The sequence below is a fragment of the Pygoscelis adeliae genome, unplaced genomic scaffold (genome assembly GCF_000699105.1).
Source record: "Pygoscelis adeliae isolate BGI_AS28 unplaced genomic scaffold, ASM69910v1 Scaffold86, whole genome shotgun sequence".
NCBI lineage: Eukaryota > Metazoa > Chordata > Aves > Sphenisciformes > Spheniscidae > Pygoscelis > Pygoscelis adeliae.
In genome coordinates, this window is record NW_008824930.1 from 730,206 (window position 1) to 751,749 (window position 21,544).

Consider the following 21,544-nt stretch of genomic DNA (forward strand, 5'->3'; position numbering starts at 1 on the left):
TTCCCCTTAAGCCCAGTAACTGGGGAGGAGGAGGAGGGAGCGAGCGAAAATCCTCGGCAGATGCTGCCTATTGGAAATTTCAGTTATGTGCCTGAGCCGCTTCTGGAGCAGCCAAGGATCGAGCTCGCCCTTACAGACAGGCGGCATGCCCGTTTTGATCGGGGGTCTTCGGCTCGAGAGATCATCTGTGAATCTGGTAACATTAAAATCCTCTAATAACTGCACCCCGCGGTGAGCAGGAGCTCAGCGCTCTGTCGGAAGACGCACTCTTGTTTCAGATACTTTTTTTTTTCTGGTTATGCAGGGGATTTACTTGAAACCTCAGAAAGCGCTCCCGATCCTGGGAGCTGACAGTGCAGTTTGAATCAGTCTGCCCAGTGCTTCGCCCAAACACACACACCTCTCGGCTACCGATTTCCTTAGCGAGAAAAGCCTTTAAAATGTGAATAATTGAATTTTGTGGCAGTTCAAAGAGGTGTGGTGAATGCCGACAGCAGCATTGTTTCACATTTAAATAGCAACGTGGTTTTTTAGTAGCATCCTACAGGAAAAAAAACCAAGTAAACAAAAGCACCACGTTCCTGGTATGAAACTTGGTTTATTTTCACTGGGGTACCCAATAAAGGATTTGGTCAGGAATTAAGGACAGAATAAAACCACTAATCGGAGCAAGGAATAAATGACGTTCAAAATGCCAGAAACGTGTACTTCTTCTATGTATGCCCACTGGAAACTCTTCTGTCCTTTTCTTTTTTTACTTTTGGAGCCCCGCCCCTCATCTTAAATGCTTTGCATCTGAGGGAAGAATATATATTTTTCTAGACGTGGACAAGGAGCAAGGCTTCGGAGGAGCTGCTCCCGGTGCTTTGCTCACAGTTGTTAGTAGCATGGAAGCTCGCAGCGTTCAGGCGTCTCGAGGGAGCACTGCCAGACCCAAACCTCACTGGCTTTGGGAGGTTTTGCGCCCCGAAGAGCAACGGCCTTATAGATAAATGTAATGCAAACTCTTCCCTCCAGCTGTGCTGTATGGTAAGTCCCGGGCGGGCAGGGGATCACAGATGTAAGCAGCCTGCTCGCCGTTGAGTTGGACTGTGCTGATTGCAGCCGCGAGTTACAAACACCGCAGCATCAAGTACGAGCCTTGACGTTTTCATAAATGGCCAACAAGCTCAAGTTGCTCATTTGAAAGACTCCGAACGAGAACCAGGAAGGCAGACTCTGGGAACATCAATAAACTTTTAAAAGCTACTTTCATGCTGAGCTACTTACCGTCTCTGCTTTAAACTGGAAAGAAGGGCTAATCTGCAACTGACTGTCCAATAATGTATTTGACAGGAGTACAGTTTCATTTTCCAGGTTTAAACTGTATGGTAACAACTTTTAGAAAACAAAAACAGGCTGGCAAGATTAAAGACAACATGGACAGAGCAAGTTTTGCACACGATGAAAGGTTGTTTGAACCAGCTACGTTATCAGTTGATATTTGTTCATAAATTTTACTTTTTGGACTGTTCAGTGGCATAATAATGCATTTTGTAATATTCAACATTGTTCCAAAATACAGTCTTCTGCGATGTTACCAGTGTCTTCTGCAACACACTGCTAATGCACTGGTAACTTAGACGGTTTGTCATTGATCACAAGGATTTTAGTTAAGCACTGTCATCATGTATACAAAATTTCTAATCTACTTCTACACTGCTTGATGTGTCAAGGATTTAGAGTAATTAATTTCAAGTAAACCAATATTATCCCATATTCCTAATAAATCTCTATAAAGCTGCAGGCATTCTGCAAGTACTAATTCAAAACGCCCAAAAATCCCACTTCACGATTGTCTGTTATAGGGAAGAAGGTGTAGTGGCAGGACACAAGAATTAAACGCTTAATTAAAAACGCAGTTTTTAGCTTCCTAAAAAGCTAAGCATTTGCTCTGTGTGAAGGAGAGAACTTTTGGATGAACAGATTGCAATGAGAACATTAGCATGCAGTATTTTCTAGGATGTGACTAATCTCAGACCTGTCTTAAATTTACTGTGAGGTTCTTAGGTTTTTTCAAAGGGCCATGTGTAGAGTCACGTTCTCCACTCGTGTTTTCAGAGGCAAAATGTGTTTCAGTTTCTCCCTGTGTTTCTCCCTGTCTGCTGCTTAAGACAACCATACAGACACGTCATCGTTCATCCTGCAATGTGACATTGTACTTCATATGGAAGAATGGAATACAATGGTATTTTTCCCTTATTTTTCCATTTATCCATTATTGTTGCCAACCTGATAATGAAACTGTGTTTAAACTAATAAATTGAGGGCTTCCCAGTTGTTATATCCTTCTGCATCAATCTATTTCATAGATGTGAACAAAAATCAAGGACTTTCTTACTACAGCCCTATAAATATCTATTCTAAGACTCAGAGATCTGATTTTTCTGGTATCCCAAAGAAAAGGAGCCTGATTTGCTTATTTGGATTAAATATATGAATTTTGATATATTCTTTTTAACCGCAGAAATGTGTGAAAAAACACGAGAACATTAATACAGCTATGAAAATATTTTCTTTCCCATTTAATCTTATTAGAAAGATCATTTTCTACCGATACGGAAAAAACGAGATCTGCAGAGCTCTATGCAGAAAATTACTGAAGGTGTCCAGTTAGGTTATAGTAGGCTAGAGAACAGTCTCACTGTTGATTGCCTGCCATAATTTAATGCATTTAATGCACTAAATTTCAGGACATCAGCTTTTTTTTTTTTTTACAATTCCAACTGAAAATTTAAATCAGAACTTTAACTGAAGAAGATTAAATGAAAGACTGTAATGCAAGATTTCTGTTTTACGAAGTGGAATCGAGAGTGGCAAATAACTGTGTTAAACTATTTATTCTGCCGAAAATTTTTCATGGATAAGGAATGAGAAAATCCTAGATGGCTAGACAGCTTAAGCAAAACTTTGGGGTCAGCTGCTAATTACTGAAACAGCAGCATGTTGATTCTTGGAGATTGCTCCCAGAGGGAAAAACGGTGTGTAAGACCGGCACAACCTGAATAGCGGAAGTCTCAGAGAACAAGATGACCGTTACGAATATGTTAGCAGGTGCAGCAGATCTGTTTGGCATATCATCTAAAATGCCTTCAAACTATTTTCTTCTCAGGCGTGCCAAAACACAAACCCAAAACCTGGTAGGTTTTGTGCATCTATGCTTCATAATTCGCAGGTGCCAAGGAACAGAACTTCTGTCAATGCAACCGCCTGAGTCTTAGAAACAGAACTAAGAACAGAAAAGGCTTCATAGTCATTCCTTGGGAATGACATAATGATACAATTTCCAGGAAGATGCTGGAAAATTTGAATCATGGTACCAGTTACCCTTGAGAAATGACAATTTGCGCTCAATGTCCTCTATACTTCCCTGACAGATAACAGAAGAAACTGAAAAGTTATGCTGCATTTGAGTAAGTCTGCATGCCCATCTTCGGTCTGGATGAACTTGTATTCACAAGCATTTTTAGTTTAGCATTAAATGCCAGCACCAGCTTTCAGCTCGTTTTGCTCTCTGGAACTTTCAGGGATCGCTTGGCCCTTAAAATCTCAAACAAGGTCATATCTGATGAATAAGAACAGAGTCATATGCAGTACACTGTTGCCCGTGAGAAGACCCTTTCTCTTGATTCTAGGGAGGATTCTCCAACTGAACGTTCAAGTTGTGTGGAAGACATCCCTCCAGGCTGCTTTGGCTTCTTGAATATTGGCAGGTGTTGCTAGCTTTAGGCAGCAAACTTGATCATCCTGTTTTCGAGAGACACGGGTGGTCTTTTAAGGGTCCAGCTCTGTTTCACAATCTTGGTGATGCTCTGTGCTCTTTCAGTGACTGCAAGACTTGCCAGTCTATTGAAGGCTATTTTTTTTCTGTCAGCCCAAAGAACCTTCCATATGGCTTCACTCGAGGTATCACTCTGCTCTGGTCCAATGCCTCTATCGACACTCTTCTACAAAAGGCAGAAGAGGAACATTCTCTGAGTCTTCGGGATGCAGACTTCAGTCCTTGGGCAGCATCTGTGGAAGGGTCTTTCTTCTGCAGGACTGCTTTGCTGTCATTTATAAGTTCCTGACCTAACTAGGAAGATGCTACCTATGTTCCAATGCACTTATATGGTAATAGACACCAGACTATACCTCTGGATCCCTCAAATGTGGCCTATTCCATCTGTTTCTCCTGATTTTATCACAAAGGTCATGGCTATACTATGTTTGCAAAATAAACCCCAACACTATCAGAAAAACTTGTCAGCCTACCTGATCCTAATCTCAAAGGTCATACGTATAGATGAAGGTAGGTAATACCATCGTAATCTTCTACATCCACAAACAGAATTGTGTGAGATCCTTTCAGAGTGTCCAGAGATGGTCAATCTCTGGTTTTAAAGCAGCAGTGAAAGCTGCAATCATTACGTATTGTAGGATCAAACCAGCGTTAGCAGATCAGTTCTTCTCTACCATAAGCTATACTAGTGAATTGTTCTCTGTGAGTGTCGTAATAGGACTAATCTGTCTTATGATTTCATCTGCTTCCTTTAATGACAGAAAAATTCTCATGTTCATATTTGGAATCCCGTTTTAAACCCATCATCATCTGCCACATCCTACCTGAAGTTAAGTCCTTATTTTAGATTTTGTCTGGGTAGCTTATCAAGCAGCCTATCGCCTTGTGGCACAGATGACTGATGGCGGGAAGAGCCATGAGTCTAACTGAAAAAGGCCAGTATACAGTTTTTGCGTGACAACTGAACACATTCTTGTACTCATTTGCTAACATTCTAAATAGGGCTAGTGAGGTGTGGTGGTCTGATGAATGACAAACTTATGACTTCTTTATATGAAAAAGGAGACAAGTTAGAAAATTAACTGTTAAAGAATTTTTCAAGGCTTTTTTTATTTCCCTTCACCTTTCTCTTCCATCTACTTTTTGTTTCTAAGGGTTTTGAATTCTGTGCCAGCTTCTTCAGTCCAGAAGCTTCAGGAGCATAGGATAATACGCAGTTGGGAATTACCTCTGTGGCTGCCTCAGCCTCTGAAAAGACCGCAGCATCACCAGAAGCTAAAAAAGTCCTCACCCAGAAATGTAAACTAGTTTCACCTCCTTTCCCCTCCCCTTGCAAATACATGGCAGAGCATGTGGAAAACCACTATTTGTAGTACATGCTATGCTTTATATTCCTACGATATCTACAACGTGAGCTGACCATTCTCAAGATGACAGTAAATCCAATCAATCAGTTGTTCACAAATTACGTTGTCCAAATAGAAGATTCACTTTTGAGCAACTCATCTGCAAAATCTGCTACTTTTTGTAATAAGAGTCACTATTGACTCTTCACAAATAACCTTAATCGATTAACACAGGATATATCAGGATCTGGACACCAACTTTGAAAAGCTGTTTTCAGTGGGGAAACAGAGTAATTCCCTGCCAGAGGAGCAGTTGTTGCTAAGAAATCCTATTCCAGTAACATTTAGGAGATAAAAGTTTTGTGTTCTAAAGTACTCAAAGCAGTGGAAAAACTCTATGATCTATAATGAAGTCCTCCAAATTGCCAAAAATGTTAGATTGCACTTTGCAGCACTATACAGGAAGTCCCAAAACTAATTAGTTTCTCTTTTTTATACAATTGCATTTTCAGAAATTGTTCTTGCTGTCACAGCTGGCCTTGGGACTATTTACATATGTTTTCCACACATTTGGGCTATCATTCATGTTCAGAGAGTGCTATATTCCTTGCACACAAATACCAAAGGAAATTATCACAATCTGAGCCGTTTTGACTCCTGAGGCTTATTTTAATTACAATAGGGATAGCAAAACAATTCCAAGGATTGACTTTTTTTCTCCTTAATTGTGGAATCAGCAATGGTCATATTCAGAACTTTTTAATTTTAACTTTTGACTTTTCCTCTTCTTGTTTATCTCTCTTAAAACGTCCTTTATATGCTTTTTATGGTATTAATTCATAGTTTATATGGCAGTTTGTTAATATTTTCAAGATATATTTTAATTGACCTGAAGTTGTCAAGCATCCTTTGCAGGATGATGGTGTGAAGAATTATGATGTTCTGTGAGTTATTTTCCTGCAGGAACATCTACCATACAATCTGGAGGAACACAGGAAGAAAACCTATTTTCTGCCCTCTCGTACCAAGAAAAAAAGATAGGAAAGGTCGCCTTCCTAACTTACTAGTTACCTTTCTGAAGGTAACCAGTTCTCTGTGAAGTAGATGGTTCATGAGAGCTTTTCAGATCTAAGCAATGGCTGTTCAGTGTAATTTCAATGAAAGAAATCTAGATCATTAATTTTCTCCCCTCTCCATAAATTCATCCTTTTCTATCACTGAGTGTGATAAAATTTATGTTAAGAATATCACTATTTCTAACCCCTAGACAATCGCACGCTTTCCCTTCCTACTGTTTTTTTTTTAAGAGTCTTTCTCCTTCCCCTCTCATTCCTTCTTTGTTTTTGTTTCTGTTGCTCTGTTGCTCTCATAACCTGTTTCTTTTCCATCGTCTCACTTTTTCTAGCCTCCTTGAAGAATGCATCACACCCTTTCAGGCTAACCCCCAGGGTACGATGCTTTTCACAAAGCACAACTCCTGATGATATCTGCCCAGGCTACAACTGGATATGATAGCCTCCTTTTTCTTTCTAGCTGGAATCCTGCTTTTCTGTTGGCTCCAATCCCAACATCAGGGAGGTCCTCTTTGGTAAACACAGAAAAACCCTGAGGCCTTACCACTATGCAGGCTCATTTTAAACCCTTTATAGAAGGAAAAAAGTACCTACCCAATTTGAAATGAAATTTAACTGTGCTTTATTTAATTTTTCAGTCTTAGAGGATAGGGAGCTTTTCTGAGCAAACTGAGAGAATAGAATATTGTATGTCTCTTGGTATCCCACAAGCTGTGCAATCACTATATAATACTTGAAATCTCTTAGCAATTTAAGGCTTTGAAATTCAAATACTACTCACTTCTACAGAATCCTGAATTATAAAGTGTCCCAGTGTCACACTGAGATGGTCTGCTTTGCTGGGGCGGTTAACATCTAAACAGAGAAAATAACCTGAGCTGACCAACGAAACCCAGTCAGACTTTGTTTACGTAGAGAAGCATGAACGCTTCTAGAAATTTTTGGCTAAACTGAAGCTTAACTTCCCAGTGAGAGCCTCTGATGTCACAGTGAAAAGCACAGAAGGTGACAGGGTTACGTGTCAGAGCCGGGAGGGATCGTTTAGACAGGAAGAGATTTATAAAGTTTTCATGAGTATCTGAAGCAATCTTTCAAAATGTTTTAAACGTACAGGCGGCTGTCTGGTAAGTTGCTTGTCTTACAATATGGGGGGGAAAAAAGGGCAAAAAATGATTCTTACACTTGGGATTAGGCCACAGCATCAGGTGACGCATGGTATCCCAAGCAGGTTTTGCATCTGGTGTCAGCCTGGCTTTGTTTTTGTTTGCTGGCACTTACTGCTTCCGATACCAACGCAGGGAAGTCCTAGACCTTAGTTAGGGCTCCTGATCAGCACAGTCACACAAATTTTCAAACTGAAATGCCTAAACATGCTATCACCAAAATGTATATGCAAGTGAGTAAGTAAAACTGGCATGTAAATCTCCTTTTTAATCAGGATTATTTTATTACTATGCAAGTCAACCCACTTTAGATTTGCAAAAATCAAGGTGGTAACTCCACCCCGCTGCAGGTGCGTTGAGCAAGACAGAAAGTAAAGGCAGACATTCGTGTGCTGGCAGGCACCAAACAGCTGTTTCCTGGGAGCTACCCCACATGACTTCAGGTGTGAGAGACCCCATCTGCTTAGGACACGTACCTGGCTGTAGCTCTGGATGGCACCTCTGGCCTGGCTGCTGCGGGCCGGAAGCTGGGCGGCTGCTGTTTCACCCAGGGCAAGGGTCTGGTTGCTGTGGTAGCTGGCCGAGTACTGGAAGGACCCTTCAGGTTTGGAATTGAGTTGGAGCGCGCTCTGGGAGAGGAGGCTGGGCCCTGCAGGAACAGGATTCGGGAGCAGTCAGAAAGTCTCAGTGAAAGAGCGTACCTGTATTATCAGTTGAGTGAGCCTCAAAATTACCAGATGTATGTGGCTTCAGCTTTTCACGGTTTGGCTTTTCAGTAATAAAAATCACATACATCAAATTGTTTCTTTACCACTCAATCATTATTGTTGTGTTCAAGCTACAGACCACATTGCTTTCTTTGCAAAAAACGTACGGTTTTGACCAGTGAAGAAATTCTAAGCCTAAACAAACCCAACCGTACTATTTGATAAAGAAGTCTTGGTTTTCAGCTCAGAATAGTTGATGAGTTTTCTTTTTTTCTAAGGATAAGCCTTATTTATTTCACTTAATTATATCCGGTTGTTCTGCATGGGAAATGCTAACTTGCCCCTCCCTGGGCCCCCAGCACATTAGATCTATTGATTACTGCCACTCTGTCCTGTACACATGGTGATATAATAACTTTGGTGCCTGTAGGGATGGATGGCAGCCTTTGAAATATTAATAGCTCCTCTCATGTAAGACTCACCCCGATCTTGGTGAATCTTTGATGACTGTTTTGTCAGCCTATCTTATCTTCCCCATCACAGCACTGCGTGGCAGGAGAGCCAAGTGCAGGCAGAGAGCTTAAATTGGGGCCGCCAGACCGAAAGGCATGTCGGGAGCGTGAACAGTGACACTTTCCACAGTTATTTAGTTGTTCTGTGAGACTAAAACATGTTCTAATATTCATTAGGTTCACGTACAAGTGATTTAGCTTATCACGTACCCATAGCCAATTCCCCAACTTTTGCCCTGAGAGAGAGCATGTATCAGACAGGGAAAGGCTCTTACACCGCGCTGTTGCGTGGTTTAGGCATGACCTCCCACAACCGCTTTTAATGGTGAACTCATTCTGTCTCCATACAAGAAGAGCTACATTAAAGAATACCCACCTAATCCTTCCCTATGCCTTCACTGATTTTAGTCTCTTCAATTTTCAATAAACTAGCTTACTCTTCCATGGTGTCTGGGCCCAGCAAGTGAAATACAAGAGGAGAGAAAAGAAGAGGGTTATGCCTTGGCCACTGCATGAGTTACAAAGAAGTCTACCTTCGACCCAACAGCTATCATCTACAGCATATTCAGTGGCTCCACAGGTTCATCTTCTGGTTAGCACTAACAAGCTCATGAGAACATAGAAGGTGACACAAACTTAAGGGATGTGAAATGATTATGTTGATTTTCCTCCTACAGAACGTGTGAAAAGTTCAGTTTTAAAAAGACTCACAATGGCAAAATTCCAATGAGTTTTACCAGAAATAACTCCCAGCACATTCTTGATACAAAGGCCAAATTTTATGACCTTTAAGTCTTTGCTACGAGGATGTACAGCTGCTCCAAAAAGATTTCCACTTAGAAAACGTGCAAACAACCCCACCCCCAAATTAACATGGAGAGTATTTTTTCCCCTAGCCTGTTCCTCAGAAATGGCAGAACCATTATAACTGAAATTTTCCAAAATCCAACCCGAACCGCCCACATTATAAACAAATCGTGGTAGGCTATGTGAAGTGGAAGTGTTCGCATCTAAGTGTAGACTGGGATTATGACACTATTTTACGTATCAACACAATTTATACTGCAAAGTCAATTGCATTCATCAGAATATTCCAGATATAGGACAAATTCAGAAAGGAAGTTCTGGTCCTTGTATTTTCCTTACAAGTACAGAAGGAGGCAGGGCTCCATGTATGCTGTGAGGTTATTAAAAATGTATCACGTGCATGGGAGAGCTGAATTTAATCCTGCATGGGTGCTTATAAATCCAACATTTGGTAGCTTTCCATTCCCTGACTCTGCGAATAGGGTTTACTAAGCTTCTTCCATTTAACTGGTTTTGTTGCAAATTTTGTTCTTTAATGAAAGAAATATTTTCACAGATTTTTTTTAAAGAGCATAAAGAAAATACAGGCTTAGTTTTAAAATATATCTGTAGACTTTATTTTAATCTTTTGGATTTTGAATTTTCACTGAGAATTTGCCTGTGATCAAGTGACATGATTAAGTTCAGAAAATTCACAAAAGCATAACTTTCCCAGGAGGGGCGAAAGTTGCAGCAAGAAAGCAATTTTTGTGCATGAAAGCATTTGCAGTCATTCTGAAAGTAATTATGCTGTGACATTTCTAAAGCTTAAATAATGATTAAACTATCACATGCTATGAACTCAATATGTTTAAATTTTCATTGCATCTGGCTTTCAAGTGTTCCTTTCATATTACTATGGCTCACTAGGGGATTTACATAGCCAGCTAGAAACACATACATGGGTTCCCTGCACCATTTAGCCCAAACACTTCCATGCACTTTAAGAAACTTATCCAAACCGTAGAAAAAAATTTTTAGTAAAAAGTTTGGAGCACATGGTTTTAAGTTCACTAACTACTGTACAGCAGTTTTTATTTTGTACCTTAACAAGTAGTAATGAACAATTAAAACGTACATACATTTCAATAAAGTAATTACAAAGTCATGTGAGAGAGCCAGCCGGATAGATATTTACATTTTAAATAAGCCCGCATTTCTCAAGCAAACATAAAACAGAGTTGTGGCTGCTCACCTGTCAATAACTAAGTCTAAACCAAGCATACAACTAGAAGATACATTTGAGATCAATCAGCATGATCTTGAAAAAACACAAGTTCCTTTTTCAGGATTTAGGGACTACAAGCAGCCCTGTCTTGTCTGATAGGGAAAAAGATGGATCGCTTTTCTCATTAACATTCCTGAGATTTCAATCTGAAAGCAAACCCAAACCTTCTGAAGAGCCCACAGCTCACCCAGAAGAGAAGAAAGTGGTTTATTTGTGTACTTCTACATGCTGATGGCTCTTGACAACAAACTACTGTTTCTTCCTGGCAAAAATTTGAACTCTGTTGTGTTGGTATAAGAAAGTGTTCATACAACTATTTTTCATTTGTTTTCAGAAAAGTTAAGGCAGCTGGAAATTCTCTATTTTCAGTTAGGCACTGGAAATAACTAGTTAACTACTAGAACAATTCAGTCTTATTTGTTCCCTTAATGCTACGTAATTAACTACAAATCTTCAATTTAAAATAAGCTTGAAAACAAACACTTCCAGCTTCGTAAGGTTTAGTTTAGCAGATACCAAGGATTTGTAGTATTGCTTTAAAAATTTGTACTACATTTTGTTTCTATTTGGGGGTATGGGGAAGATATAACTACCTTTTTTCCCCTATGTTTTTTCACCGCTACATAAAAAAAAATCTACTTGCCTTGTGAAAGAATATTAGTGTTGGATTATTCATAGTGGATAGTACCAAATTTTCACGGATTCAGTCAGTGCCACTTTCCTCCTGTATTAAAATAGTACCGATATGAGTGCAAATTCAGGAAACTAAGTCAGAGCCGTCATACTGCAAGAGATGCCACTGTGGACTAACTTCAAAAGCTGGAGCAGGGTATAGTAATTAACTCTTTAATTTGTCTCCAGTTTGGTGGACACGTACTGCAGACAATACCTTCCTCTTAACCTCGAGCAGAGCAGTGTGCGAGGCTCCCCGCCTTCCTCACCTTGGCTGCTGTAACCCGGCTCAGCAACGAGCTCAAAGGAGAGGGAGAGGGTGTGCGTCTTGCTTGGGACACAGACAAAGTGCATTTAAGCTGGGGAAAGCTGCTGGAGCACAGAGAAGACCAGGCAAGAAGAGAACAGAAGAGGATGAAGGACACGCCTACATCAGGGAGCCAACCCACAATGAAACCTCAGAGGTGATGGAGAACAGAGGACTTTTCTAGGAATCAGAGAAGGGAAACAGGAGTTTCCTTTGCAGTCTGGAGACCCAGGTGCTGGCAGGCACAGCAGAGTTAGGGGAAAGGAGTCACCCATTCAGACAGTGAGGGGAGGGGGCAGGCTTCTTGTGAAGCTCTTTTAATTAGTTTATATTACCCACCTCTCTTACTGGCAGTTATGTTGGCTATTATATGGCTATTATTTTTCTCTTTAATAGTTTAAGAGATTTGGAGTACCTGAGAGTACCTGGCACACCTACTTCAAGCAAAACAGGGAAGAGGGGCAGACGCAGTGCAGGACTCGGCCCTACCCTGAGTCCTATCACTGAAGAGAGCAGCACTGACGCCCACGCTTGCTACCTTCCTGCCGTAGTGCATTTGACAAAATAAGCACAGCCTGGCATTACACTGAACAGGCTGATTCACGGCATTTAGTACGTTGCATATGGCCACAAATGCAAACTGGTGAGTTACAGACTCCATCACAAGCTATAGTAGAAGGAGACCTTCCACAGCATCTACCTGCTTCTGTCAAGGGGGGAGTCAGGGAAGAGGGAGGGAAAGGTTGCAGAATGAGTCCCACCGTGCACAGCGGGTGCTATTCCTGTGCCTCTCACCTGTGAGGGATAGGGTATTGCACTGGCAGTATTTCTTCGTGGTCTGCTGTTTTTCTTTCTGAATAACAATACAACGTGCAATGCTGCAATAAGGTGCAGTGTAGCTATTTAAAAACCAAACCAAGGAAGTGAGTGGTCTTAAACGATGAGATGATTATTAATTCAAGGGCATCACAGTAACAGTTGATTACGGGAAACCACAATGACACAAAGAATCCAGGTTACTACTGTCATCCATGGCTGGGTCAAAAATAGGGAAAAAAAATGAAAATATGAAAACATTTGTCCTTTTATTTTCAAGAGCAGTATTTTCTTTGGAAATAAAATCTTTTGCCTGTCGTTTCTGCTCTCTTCAGACCACCTCCTCTTCCTTCTTCCATCATTCAGAGTAAAAAAAACCCAACAAACGAACCAATCAAGCAAAAAAAAAAAGTCACAACCTAAAACTTTCATTTTGATTTTTTTTTTTAAATAAATTATTCTTGAACAGTGAGTGTTTGCATGCAGAAATACTTTATATGGCTGTTTCAGAACAGCAGAATACTAGGATACTTCTCAGTTCTTGCATGTACTGTTCTAGCTCTACCAGTGCTTGCTTAGGCAACAAAAAATTAGTTACAAGTATAGAACAAATACACATAAACTTCTAATTATTCTACTTCTTATGCAAGAAGAGACAAGATATTACAGACAAGTAATAAAAAAAAAAAAAAAGAATGGTAACACAACAACAAAATTCCACCAGTATAATTATTTTACCATATTGCTGTACTTAGGTCATCCCTTAGATTTCCTTTTCTTCAAACCACACTTTGCAGCATACTTAAAATAAAAGAAGCTTTCCATTGTGTGAAAAAAGAGTATTTTACTTTCAAATAATACCCTGTTCCTCAGCATAAAAATTTATATTCACTCGTACAACTGACTTTATACCTACATTTCATCAGAACAATCCAACTTATATGTTGAAGAAAGGTACAAAATGACCATTTTTGTATGCTCAGAAACTGCCAAGGGCTAAGGCTACTATATTCAAATCCACTGGAATATGCTTGACAATTTCAGTAGGAGTCAAATCAGTTTTTAAGATATTCTAAGTGTGTTAAAAGTGGTGCGTGCTAACAGAAAATGTACTAACTGAACGTACAGTATAAAATCAATTTTTAACAAATACGATGCCGGTAAAAGAGTAGCTCTATTATTAGAAATGTTTAGCAGACCAGTAACTCCTTCAGCACCACTGCTCCAGCTTTTAAAAGCATGTTTCTTTCTGCTAGTGCTCCTGAGACAAGAGGAGATTCAACACACCCTGGCATTGCCAAACTCCAAGAGTACAGCACGTAGTTCTCCTTTCCTCACTTGCTCGGAAGCAAACCCCAAGAGAAGCTGGGTGCTCAGCTACCCACCGTGATCCACAGCCCCAGGCGACATGATGGCCAAATCAAGCAGAGAAAGGATTACATTAAAAAAAAAAAAGAAAAATCTATCTCACACAGACCAAAGTGCATCAGCACAGTACTGAATTTTGATTCAATGAATAGTCATTAATGCTGAGTGGAGCTTCCAGTGAGAGATTACAAAGCATAGGCATCAGCACCTACAGTAGTTGAAAAGCCGGGGAACTTGGTTGGGAATCAGAGCTGGTGAGTCATCACAGGTTTTCTTCCCTTCCCCCAGAGGGTAGGGCCTTGTCTGGTGACCACGCAAGTAGCAGAGCTCACCCGAATCGTATCCCATAGTGGTCGTAAGCAGAAGAGTATCTCTCATAAGAAACCCAGCAGGAACTTGGGCTCTAAGGAGCTTACCAGTGTCAGAAGTTAAGCAGTTTTCTAAGTGCTGAGAGTCTGGTCCAGTACCCTTACCCTGATTAGAGATGGGGGACAAAGAACCACAACCTATTAAATTTTGCTATTTGTAATATTACTGCATCGTGATGAGGATTTAAAAACAAACACACGATGTAAAGTCCTATAAGATTAAGTACAATCAGTATTTGTGATATGTATTTTTACCTACAGGACAGCAAGTTAAAGTAGTAGGAATCTGTGGATTAACTCCATTACAAACTCAGAGAACTTTATATTTTTTCTATCTCACACTGTAGCGCCATTGCTGGGTCACAAAGCTAAACAGCCAGATCAATGTGGAATTCTTGTAAAGAAGAAACTCACAAAAAGAAACCAAAGAAATTGTTCCCTGTGGGGATATCAATGACAGCCTATCCCTAGTGTCTGCCAGTCAAACATCTGAAAAGTTCTTTCTGTTTCCTAATCCTTAGAGTGCAGCATCTCATGGAATACTTCACAAATTGTAGCTTCACAATATGTAACAACTCAAGATGATACTATAGCAATAGTATGGTCGATGTTAAAAAAAAAAAAAAAGGCTGAATTATGAAACAGGACTAATACATTACAGAGCAGAATTTATCATGGAACAAGTATTTAATAATACATTATCTGCTAGTTGTTCAATTATAAAATAATTACCATATAACGACAAGTTGCATACAGTACTATATTATTACAAGATAAGGCATGATTAATTCAGTATTCTAAATCTATGCAATAATTACTTCTGAATTGGCTAAAATAATTACACTACAAACTACAGAAACATACACCTAGTCAGCCCCCATGAGATAATTGCATGCTTGTTACCTAGTTTTTCATGTGAAGTTCCCAACAAAAATATCATGCAACTGAAAGGAGAAGGATTTTTTTCTCTCCTTAAGATTTAAAGTCAGTTGGCTTACCAGGGCACATTTCATTCTCCAAGTAAGTAGTAAAGTGGAGCACTACTATTTTGTTACACATTTCCATTTGGTCAGTCATCTATTGCGATGCCAGTTCTAATTGACAAAGGAAATAGACCAAAACGTGCTCAAATGAACATTTAATTAGCTCCCATACCAATTATAAACAACACTTCACTCACCTTCGATCAACTGACAGAAGTAGTAATGATAAATTATAGAGTAACTGTAAATAAAGTGTTTTTAATTAGTGTAATTAATCACTTCACACATTCTTCAACCTGCTTTGCTCATTTGGGTAACAGTTGAAAGAAAGCACTAGCAAAACTCCTTTAATGTCCTTTAAACATTCATTTACAGAGTTAATAGGTTGAGGTACCTCACATCCCAGCGAGAGGAACCATCTCCTAACTCTTAGTATATGCCTAATTAAGGATTTAAAATACTAACAAGTCATCACTTACAGTTTCTTCTGCCTCTCAGGTCATTTAGTTTGAGCGTGAAATTATTGATTCCTACCCTACAACCTGCTTTTTTTGTTACACGCGTTTAAGTGCGTGTACTCATGGCAAGTAGTTGCTAACCGCTTTTAAGGCTGGGTTGTATTTGTTGCCCGGTTTTGCAAAGGAATGGATGATTAAAAAAGATCAGGTAATAAAATAAAAGATCAGGTCAGGTATCTGTAAAGTGGTCATTCAGTTTCTGAGCGTTCAACCGTATTTGGGATGCTGGGGGAATCCTGGAACTAGACTGAAAGAACAATAAAACCAGGGATAGTTCTTGAAGGTAACCTGCCAGTGTTCTTCCACAGTATTTGACAGTCAAGAAGAGGGGATGATAATTAAATATAAGGTGGATGGACCTGTTCCTAGTGATACTAAATTCTTTGGCATCTCACTGGTATATCCTGTTTTCCAAGTCCTGCCCCCAGAATTAAGCTGCACATCCAGCTGGAGCCAGGAGTAAACTTTCCCCCCGAATCAGAAGGGTAAGGAACCGTTTGTCTGTTTGTTTTAAACCCCTCCGTTACAGTATGGCCTATTTCTGAGGTCATCTGAAACATTCTTTGGAGAAACTCCTTCTTGCTGAGATGATTTAGGATGGGTCTGGAAAGCGGAGGAATTGAGTGAGGGGAAGGGAAGCCGTGCAAGTGCCTCAGGGGGTGGCACGGAGCAGCCACCTTGCCACTGAAGTACAGACTTCTCTCCCCTCTTCCTCGTTTTCTAGTCTTTGGGCAAGTTGCAAAAAGTGCAGGCGGAAGCTGTGGAGGCAGGGGGCAACTGTGGGGGAAAACCCTGGGAACTAGATGAGAGACCTTTGTGGCTATCATAAAAAGAAGACGTTTTCTTAATTACAGACAGAAAAAGGAGAGATTAAACCAAGGCGAAACCTAAGATCTGAAGACGAAAATAAATCCTGTCAGCTACAACTGGTCAAACAGATTCTGTAGGAAAAGAAGGACTTCAAGCCAACCGTTAGTCAGATCTCAAACAGAAGATAACAAGTAGCTATAACATAACAATAGTAATAAGCATTGCCCCCATTCTCCCTCCAAATCCAGGACTGGTACTTGAATAGTACTAGGAAAATATTTCAAGATCTACCTTCTAGGAGATATCAAATATTAAAGATATCAGTACCTTTATATTACAAGAAAAAATGCCAAGTCTGCGATATAACAAAGGTGTTCCGTACCCTAGTAATGAAGAAAGTTGGGGGGAAAAAAAAGGGGAGGGAAGCTAATGCACACTTAAAATGAAGAAATAAATGATAATACTTTATATGCTAAATCACAAGCTGCTCCCTTGTTATGAAACAAGCACATCTCTTTAGATGAGAGGCAGCAATTCTTAAATGAGTACACTGAAAACAAACTTGTTTTACAAAAAAGGAAAGTAATTTATATGCAATACCATGCTCTACCAGCATTAAGAGGGCTAGATTCTACCTACAAATACAGGGAAGGGCTTTAGTGTTGCTGAAGAACCTATTCTTAGGTACTGGAAAATAGGATTTGGTGGAATGCGTTCAGAAGTGTTGAGCAAGTTCATTTTCATCCAAGAATTCTATAAATGATACATATCTGGAGAAATTATACAAAAACTAGGCTGATACCATTATGTAAGGGAACAATACAAGGATATCCCTTCTAACTCTCTTTCTGACCTAATTACTAGTGGAATGAAAGATGAAGAACACTTTATTTCAAGAGTAAGTGAACTGGGAATAGAAAATAGTTTCATTAGATGCTGATTATCTTACGCTTTTTACACAAGATAAAAATTCTGCCATTATTGTGAGAGGAAAACAGAGGTGTTGGCTAGGATTTCAAATAATAAATCACTGCTCCAAGGGATAGCAAAGCACCACAAATGTCCACAAGAAGTAGTAGAAAAACGTAAGACCTGAAGTGCATAAAAAAAAATAAGGCCTGCATCCCACCCCAAGAGCAAATGGTTTTTTTCTGATTACTGAAAGATTTTTTTTTTTTGGATGGTCATATTGAAATCCCAAAGTCAGGGCAGGGGGGATAGCACCAATGTCTAATTCAGAGAGGATGCCTGACACTACCAGGTTTCCAACTACTGCGTAATGCTAATGAAGTGCCTCCAACGAATCCCGGTGCGATTAAACTAGGATTACAGAATGGCAAATGTCATCTCCTCTTAGTGTTTGGTACAATCACGTTTCAAAACTTTGGCACTCGCAAAATACTGCCTGGTGGTTAAAATTCATTAACTGTGCACCTGTGAGGGACAGGAAGAAAACCAGAGAGAAATAAGTAGTTCTTCAATAGCTGATCTTAGTAAGTAAGTGTTTAAGGGGGAAGAATTTCTTTAGGGATAGCTAACTTTCATGGCAAAAATTTGTGGGCGAAATATTATAAAGATAATAGAATTTCTAGTGAGTTTACATAAAAGTCTTCTGGAAGTTAGGAAGCGTGTTGCAAATATGAAATACTAGCAGCCTCATGGAACAAGGTCACATAGCAAAGCCTAAGCAATCCTGACACAATAGGGTAACTTCAGTGTTATTTTCTCAGATAGTGTATGTTTTACTTCCTATACCATACCACATAGCATTACTCCAGATGTTTGTATGAAATGCAATATGGCCAGAACTTCTTTCATAAGCACTACTTGGTAATGTTTGACAGTAGAAAAAATCTGGAGTTCCATTACTAATGAGAGAAATTACTGAAGATGCTAGAGAACGAGACCTAAAGACATGCACTGAGCAAGAATAGGTTTATACATATTTGAGCTCAGAATAAAGAGGTTGCCCTTGTCTTTGTTTTTTTTTAATCAAAAAAGCTATCCTAAATTTAGATTAAAACCAAGGATAACCTACTACTGCAAACTTTCAAATGACCCCAAGATTAAACAACTTCTTTTGTAGAATATTAATCATATTTTATGAAATCACTTGCTAAACTCTGCAGATATTGAAATCAGATAGTCTCTGAAAGAGATAATTTATCATTGGCCATTAGGATGATGTGCTTTATAGGAGCAAGAGATAGAAACAACACAGGAACAAGATGGGCAGCAAGGATAATAACTAAATTACATTTCTGCACTACGGAGGACACAAAGACAAAAAATAATATCCTCTAGCCTTCCATCTAGGGATATGTAAGGATGATCCGGAGCTCTTTTGGCAGTAAAATTTCTGCTGGCACTTGTTATGCCTCCGTGAGAAGCCTCTGCCAACAAAACCTTGTCAGTGGCCTAAGGTAGACACAATGTGAATTACACGAAGAATATAAATCACTTCTTTCCACAAATGGCATGATTTGCTAATGGTGACCGACATTACTTCTGTGAAACCGCAGGTGGTGGACAATACTAGGAGTGGCAGAAGTCACACAATACTTCACTGTAACAGAAATTCGCTATCTTATATTAAAAGATCAGACTGTGGAACCACAGAACAGTACCTGAACTGGGCTTCTGGATGGGATTAGATACACTTCTGAATGTGACCACAAGAAGAAACTTGCATGCAGGAGGAGACACTGCATCCAGCGACACAGACAGCAAGCTCTGACTCAGAAGGAACTGTCATGTTTCCATTTGGGAAACACTGAATTTTGGCATAAATAATTGTTATTTTTTAATTTGTGTTTTCATTATCAGTCTCCCGTTTTGCAAAGAATAACTACATTTAAAATGGAGTGTGTGCTTTGTTTACAGAAAAAAAACCAAGTAAATTAAGAACATATTTTACATGATTAAATCCTAATTTTTTGGAAGTATTTTATACCTTTGAAGACCAACTGTGAATGTCAAGTGTTCCTAGTCACCCTCTGTGCCTAGTGCAGCCTAAAGCTGCTATTGATAGTATTAAACTAATGTGTTCCTTTTTTATTTCTAGGAAATAAAATCAGATGGTTATAGACATCACACAAACATGACTCACATGGAAGCTGAATGCATTATCAGAAATAAAAAAATTAGACAAATCTCTTCTGGTAGACCCAAATTAAGACTGTTGAAAAATAATAAAAATAATTAAAAAGCGCCTACCAGCTTCTGACTATAAAGCATATAAACTACTCACAGATATATGGATCTAATACAAAAGGCATCAGTAGATCTATTATGCTATTATGTTGTTCTATGAACTCAACTACTAGCACAAAACAGGTTTCCTCTTCTTGTGCAAAGTAGAACTCCATTTTTTCCTGACCTTTGACAGGCTTAAATCTTGAATCTTTTCTGTCCACAAATGAAAATGACTATTTGGTCTCTGAGGCGAGCCAGTTCAGAATGTGTTTAGCACTGCCTCAGAAGTCCATTAAGAAGTAAGTCAAAAAGGTCAAAATCTTATGACAATCTTTTTCATCTGCCAAAAACTCCTCTGCCATAAAACAGGAAGTACGCCCTTTTGCTTCTGCTTTCTGTGTCCACAAATGTGCACTACTCTCTGTTCTCATGTTGTACTCAGAAGACGCATTTCTCCATTTACAAGGCCAGAATGGAAAAAACGGAGGCAACTCCCTACTCTGCGTTATCATAGAAGTCGCAAAAATCCTACTTTATAGAGAGCTATGTAAACTGCATGTAGCACAAAAGAAATAAAACCCAACCCCATACTTGCCAAAATTTTCTGTTCCATATACATAATTTTACACAGGCTAACAAGCCAACTACCTCTTTTTCAAGGCTGCATCTACACACTGCTTATGCTCACAAGCTGGCATCGGCAGATCCCAGAACGATGTGGCTCTTGGCACTTCTGACTGTGCCATGCGTGCGGGCGCTGGCATGCCACTAAGGCATGAGTAGGGTGAATGGTTTATCAGTCTGTCGTGAAGATGTGGGTGCATTTGTTTCCTGGCCCGTAGTACAGACACAATATTTACTGATGTTCTTTTGCGTTGTAGGTTCGGATGCCAAAAGTCTTTCTTTGTTCTGCTCCTACAGATGCTACCATAAGTCACTGGCATTTTCTAATGAGTTTCAGTAACTGCTTCCTGCAGTGGATGAGGGAACACCTGGTTGCCTGTGCAGGATTTTTGTTTGCCACAGGCTAAGCATTACAAGCTGATCACTACCTACCTCCTTTCCATGTTTGATGTTGCTACTAATTGTTCCTGCTTTCCTGGTCTCGACTCTCACCTTTCCATTTCCCCCCTCCATATATGTTTTACCTGCTGTTACTGCTCCTGTGTTAATTTGACATTCACATTTTGTACTACAGTAATAAAGCTAGATTGTGAGGGGTTGTTTCCTTTAGGCAAGGATTTTAAGTCAGTTGCACAGCATAAAATGACACCAGGTACCAAAGTTGGAGTCATCTCAGGACAAGCAAGCTCAGAGATATGAAGTAATATCGTGATATCAGTATGGAATTTATATATAAAAGCACAATTCATCATGTATACATAACCAGAAATAAGGAAACTCCAAGAAACATGCTGCAGGTGACATCACATTGAAATAAAAAATCAGCCTATAGGCTGCTGTACAGAAATGGAGGGAAATTAGAAATTACTTAGTTGCAATGTTGTCATAGTGTTACCTCTGGACTCCCAACAGGACACACCAATGAGCAATGTGGATCTGCTTGAAGTTACATAAGCATGTAAAAAGTGAGGATAGCAAGGCCACTTTTACACAGAAAACGTGTTTTGATTTTTTTTTTTTTTTTTTTTGCCTCTGAGGATGAATCATCATCTGTTTTGTGGACAAGACACCGAGGCTTTATTTCATGATGTGTGAGAACAGAAAAGATAAAGGAACTGGAAAAAGAAAAGATGGAATTGTAACAAGAAGGGAAGCAACAGACATAAGGATATGGTAAGACAGTAATGG

At 39.5% G+C, this 21,544-nt stretch overlaps 1 protein-coding gene across 1 annotated transcript in view; it reads right to left on the reverse strand.

The window, feature by feature from the left end:
- CTNND2 (catenin (cadherin-associated protein), delta 2) overlaps positions 1-21,544 on the reverse strand; it is a 573,271-nt gene that overhangs the window by 309,474 nt on the left and 242,253 nt on the right. Inside the window, exon 5 of the mRNA XM_009325000.1 lies at positions 7,879-8,051. Within this exon, the coding sequence (XP_009323275.1) occupies positions 7,879-8,051 (173 nt within the window). The remainder of the gene's footprint in view (positions 1-7,878; positions 8,052-21,544) is intronic.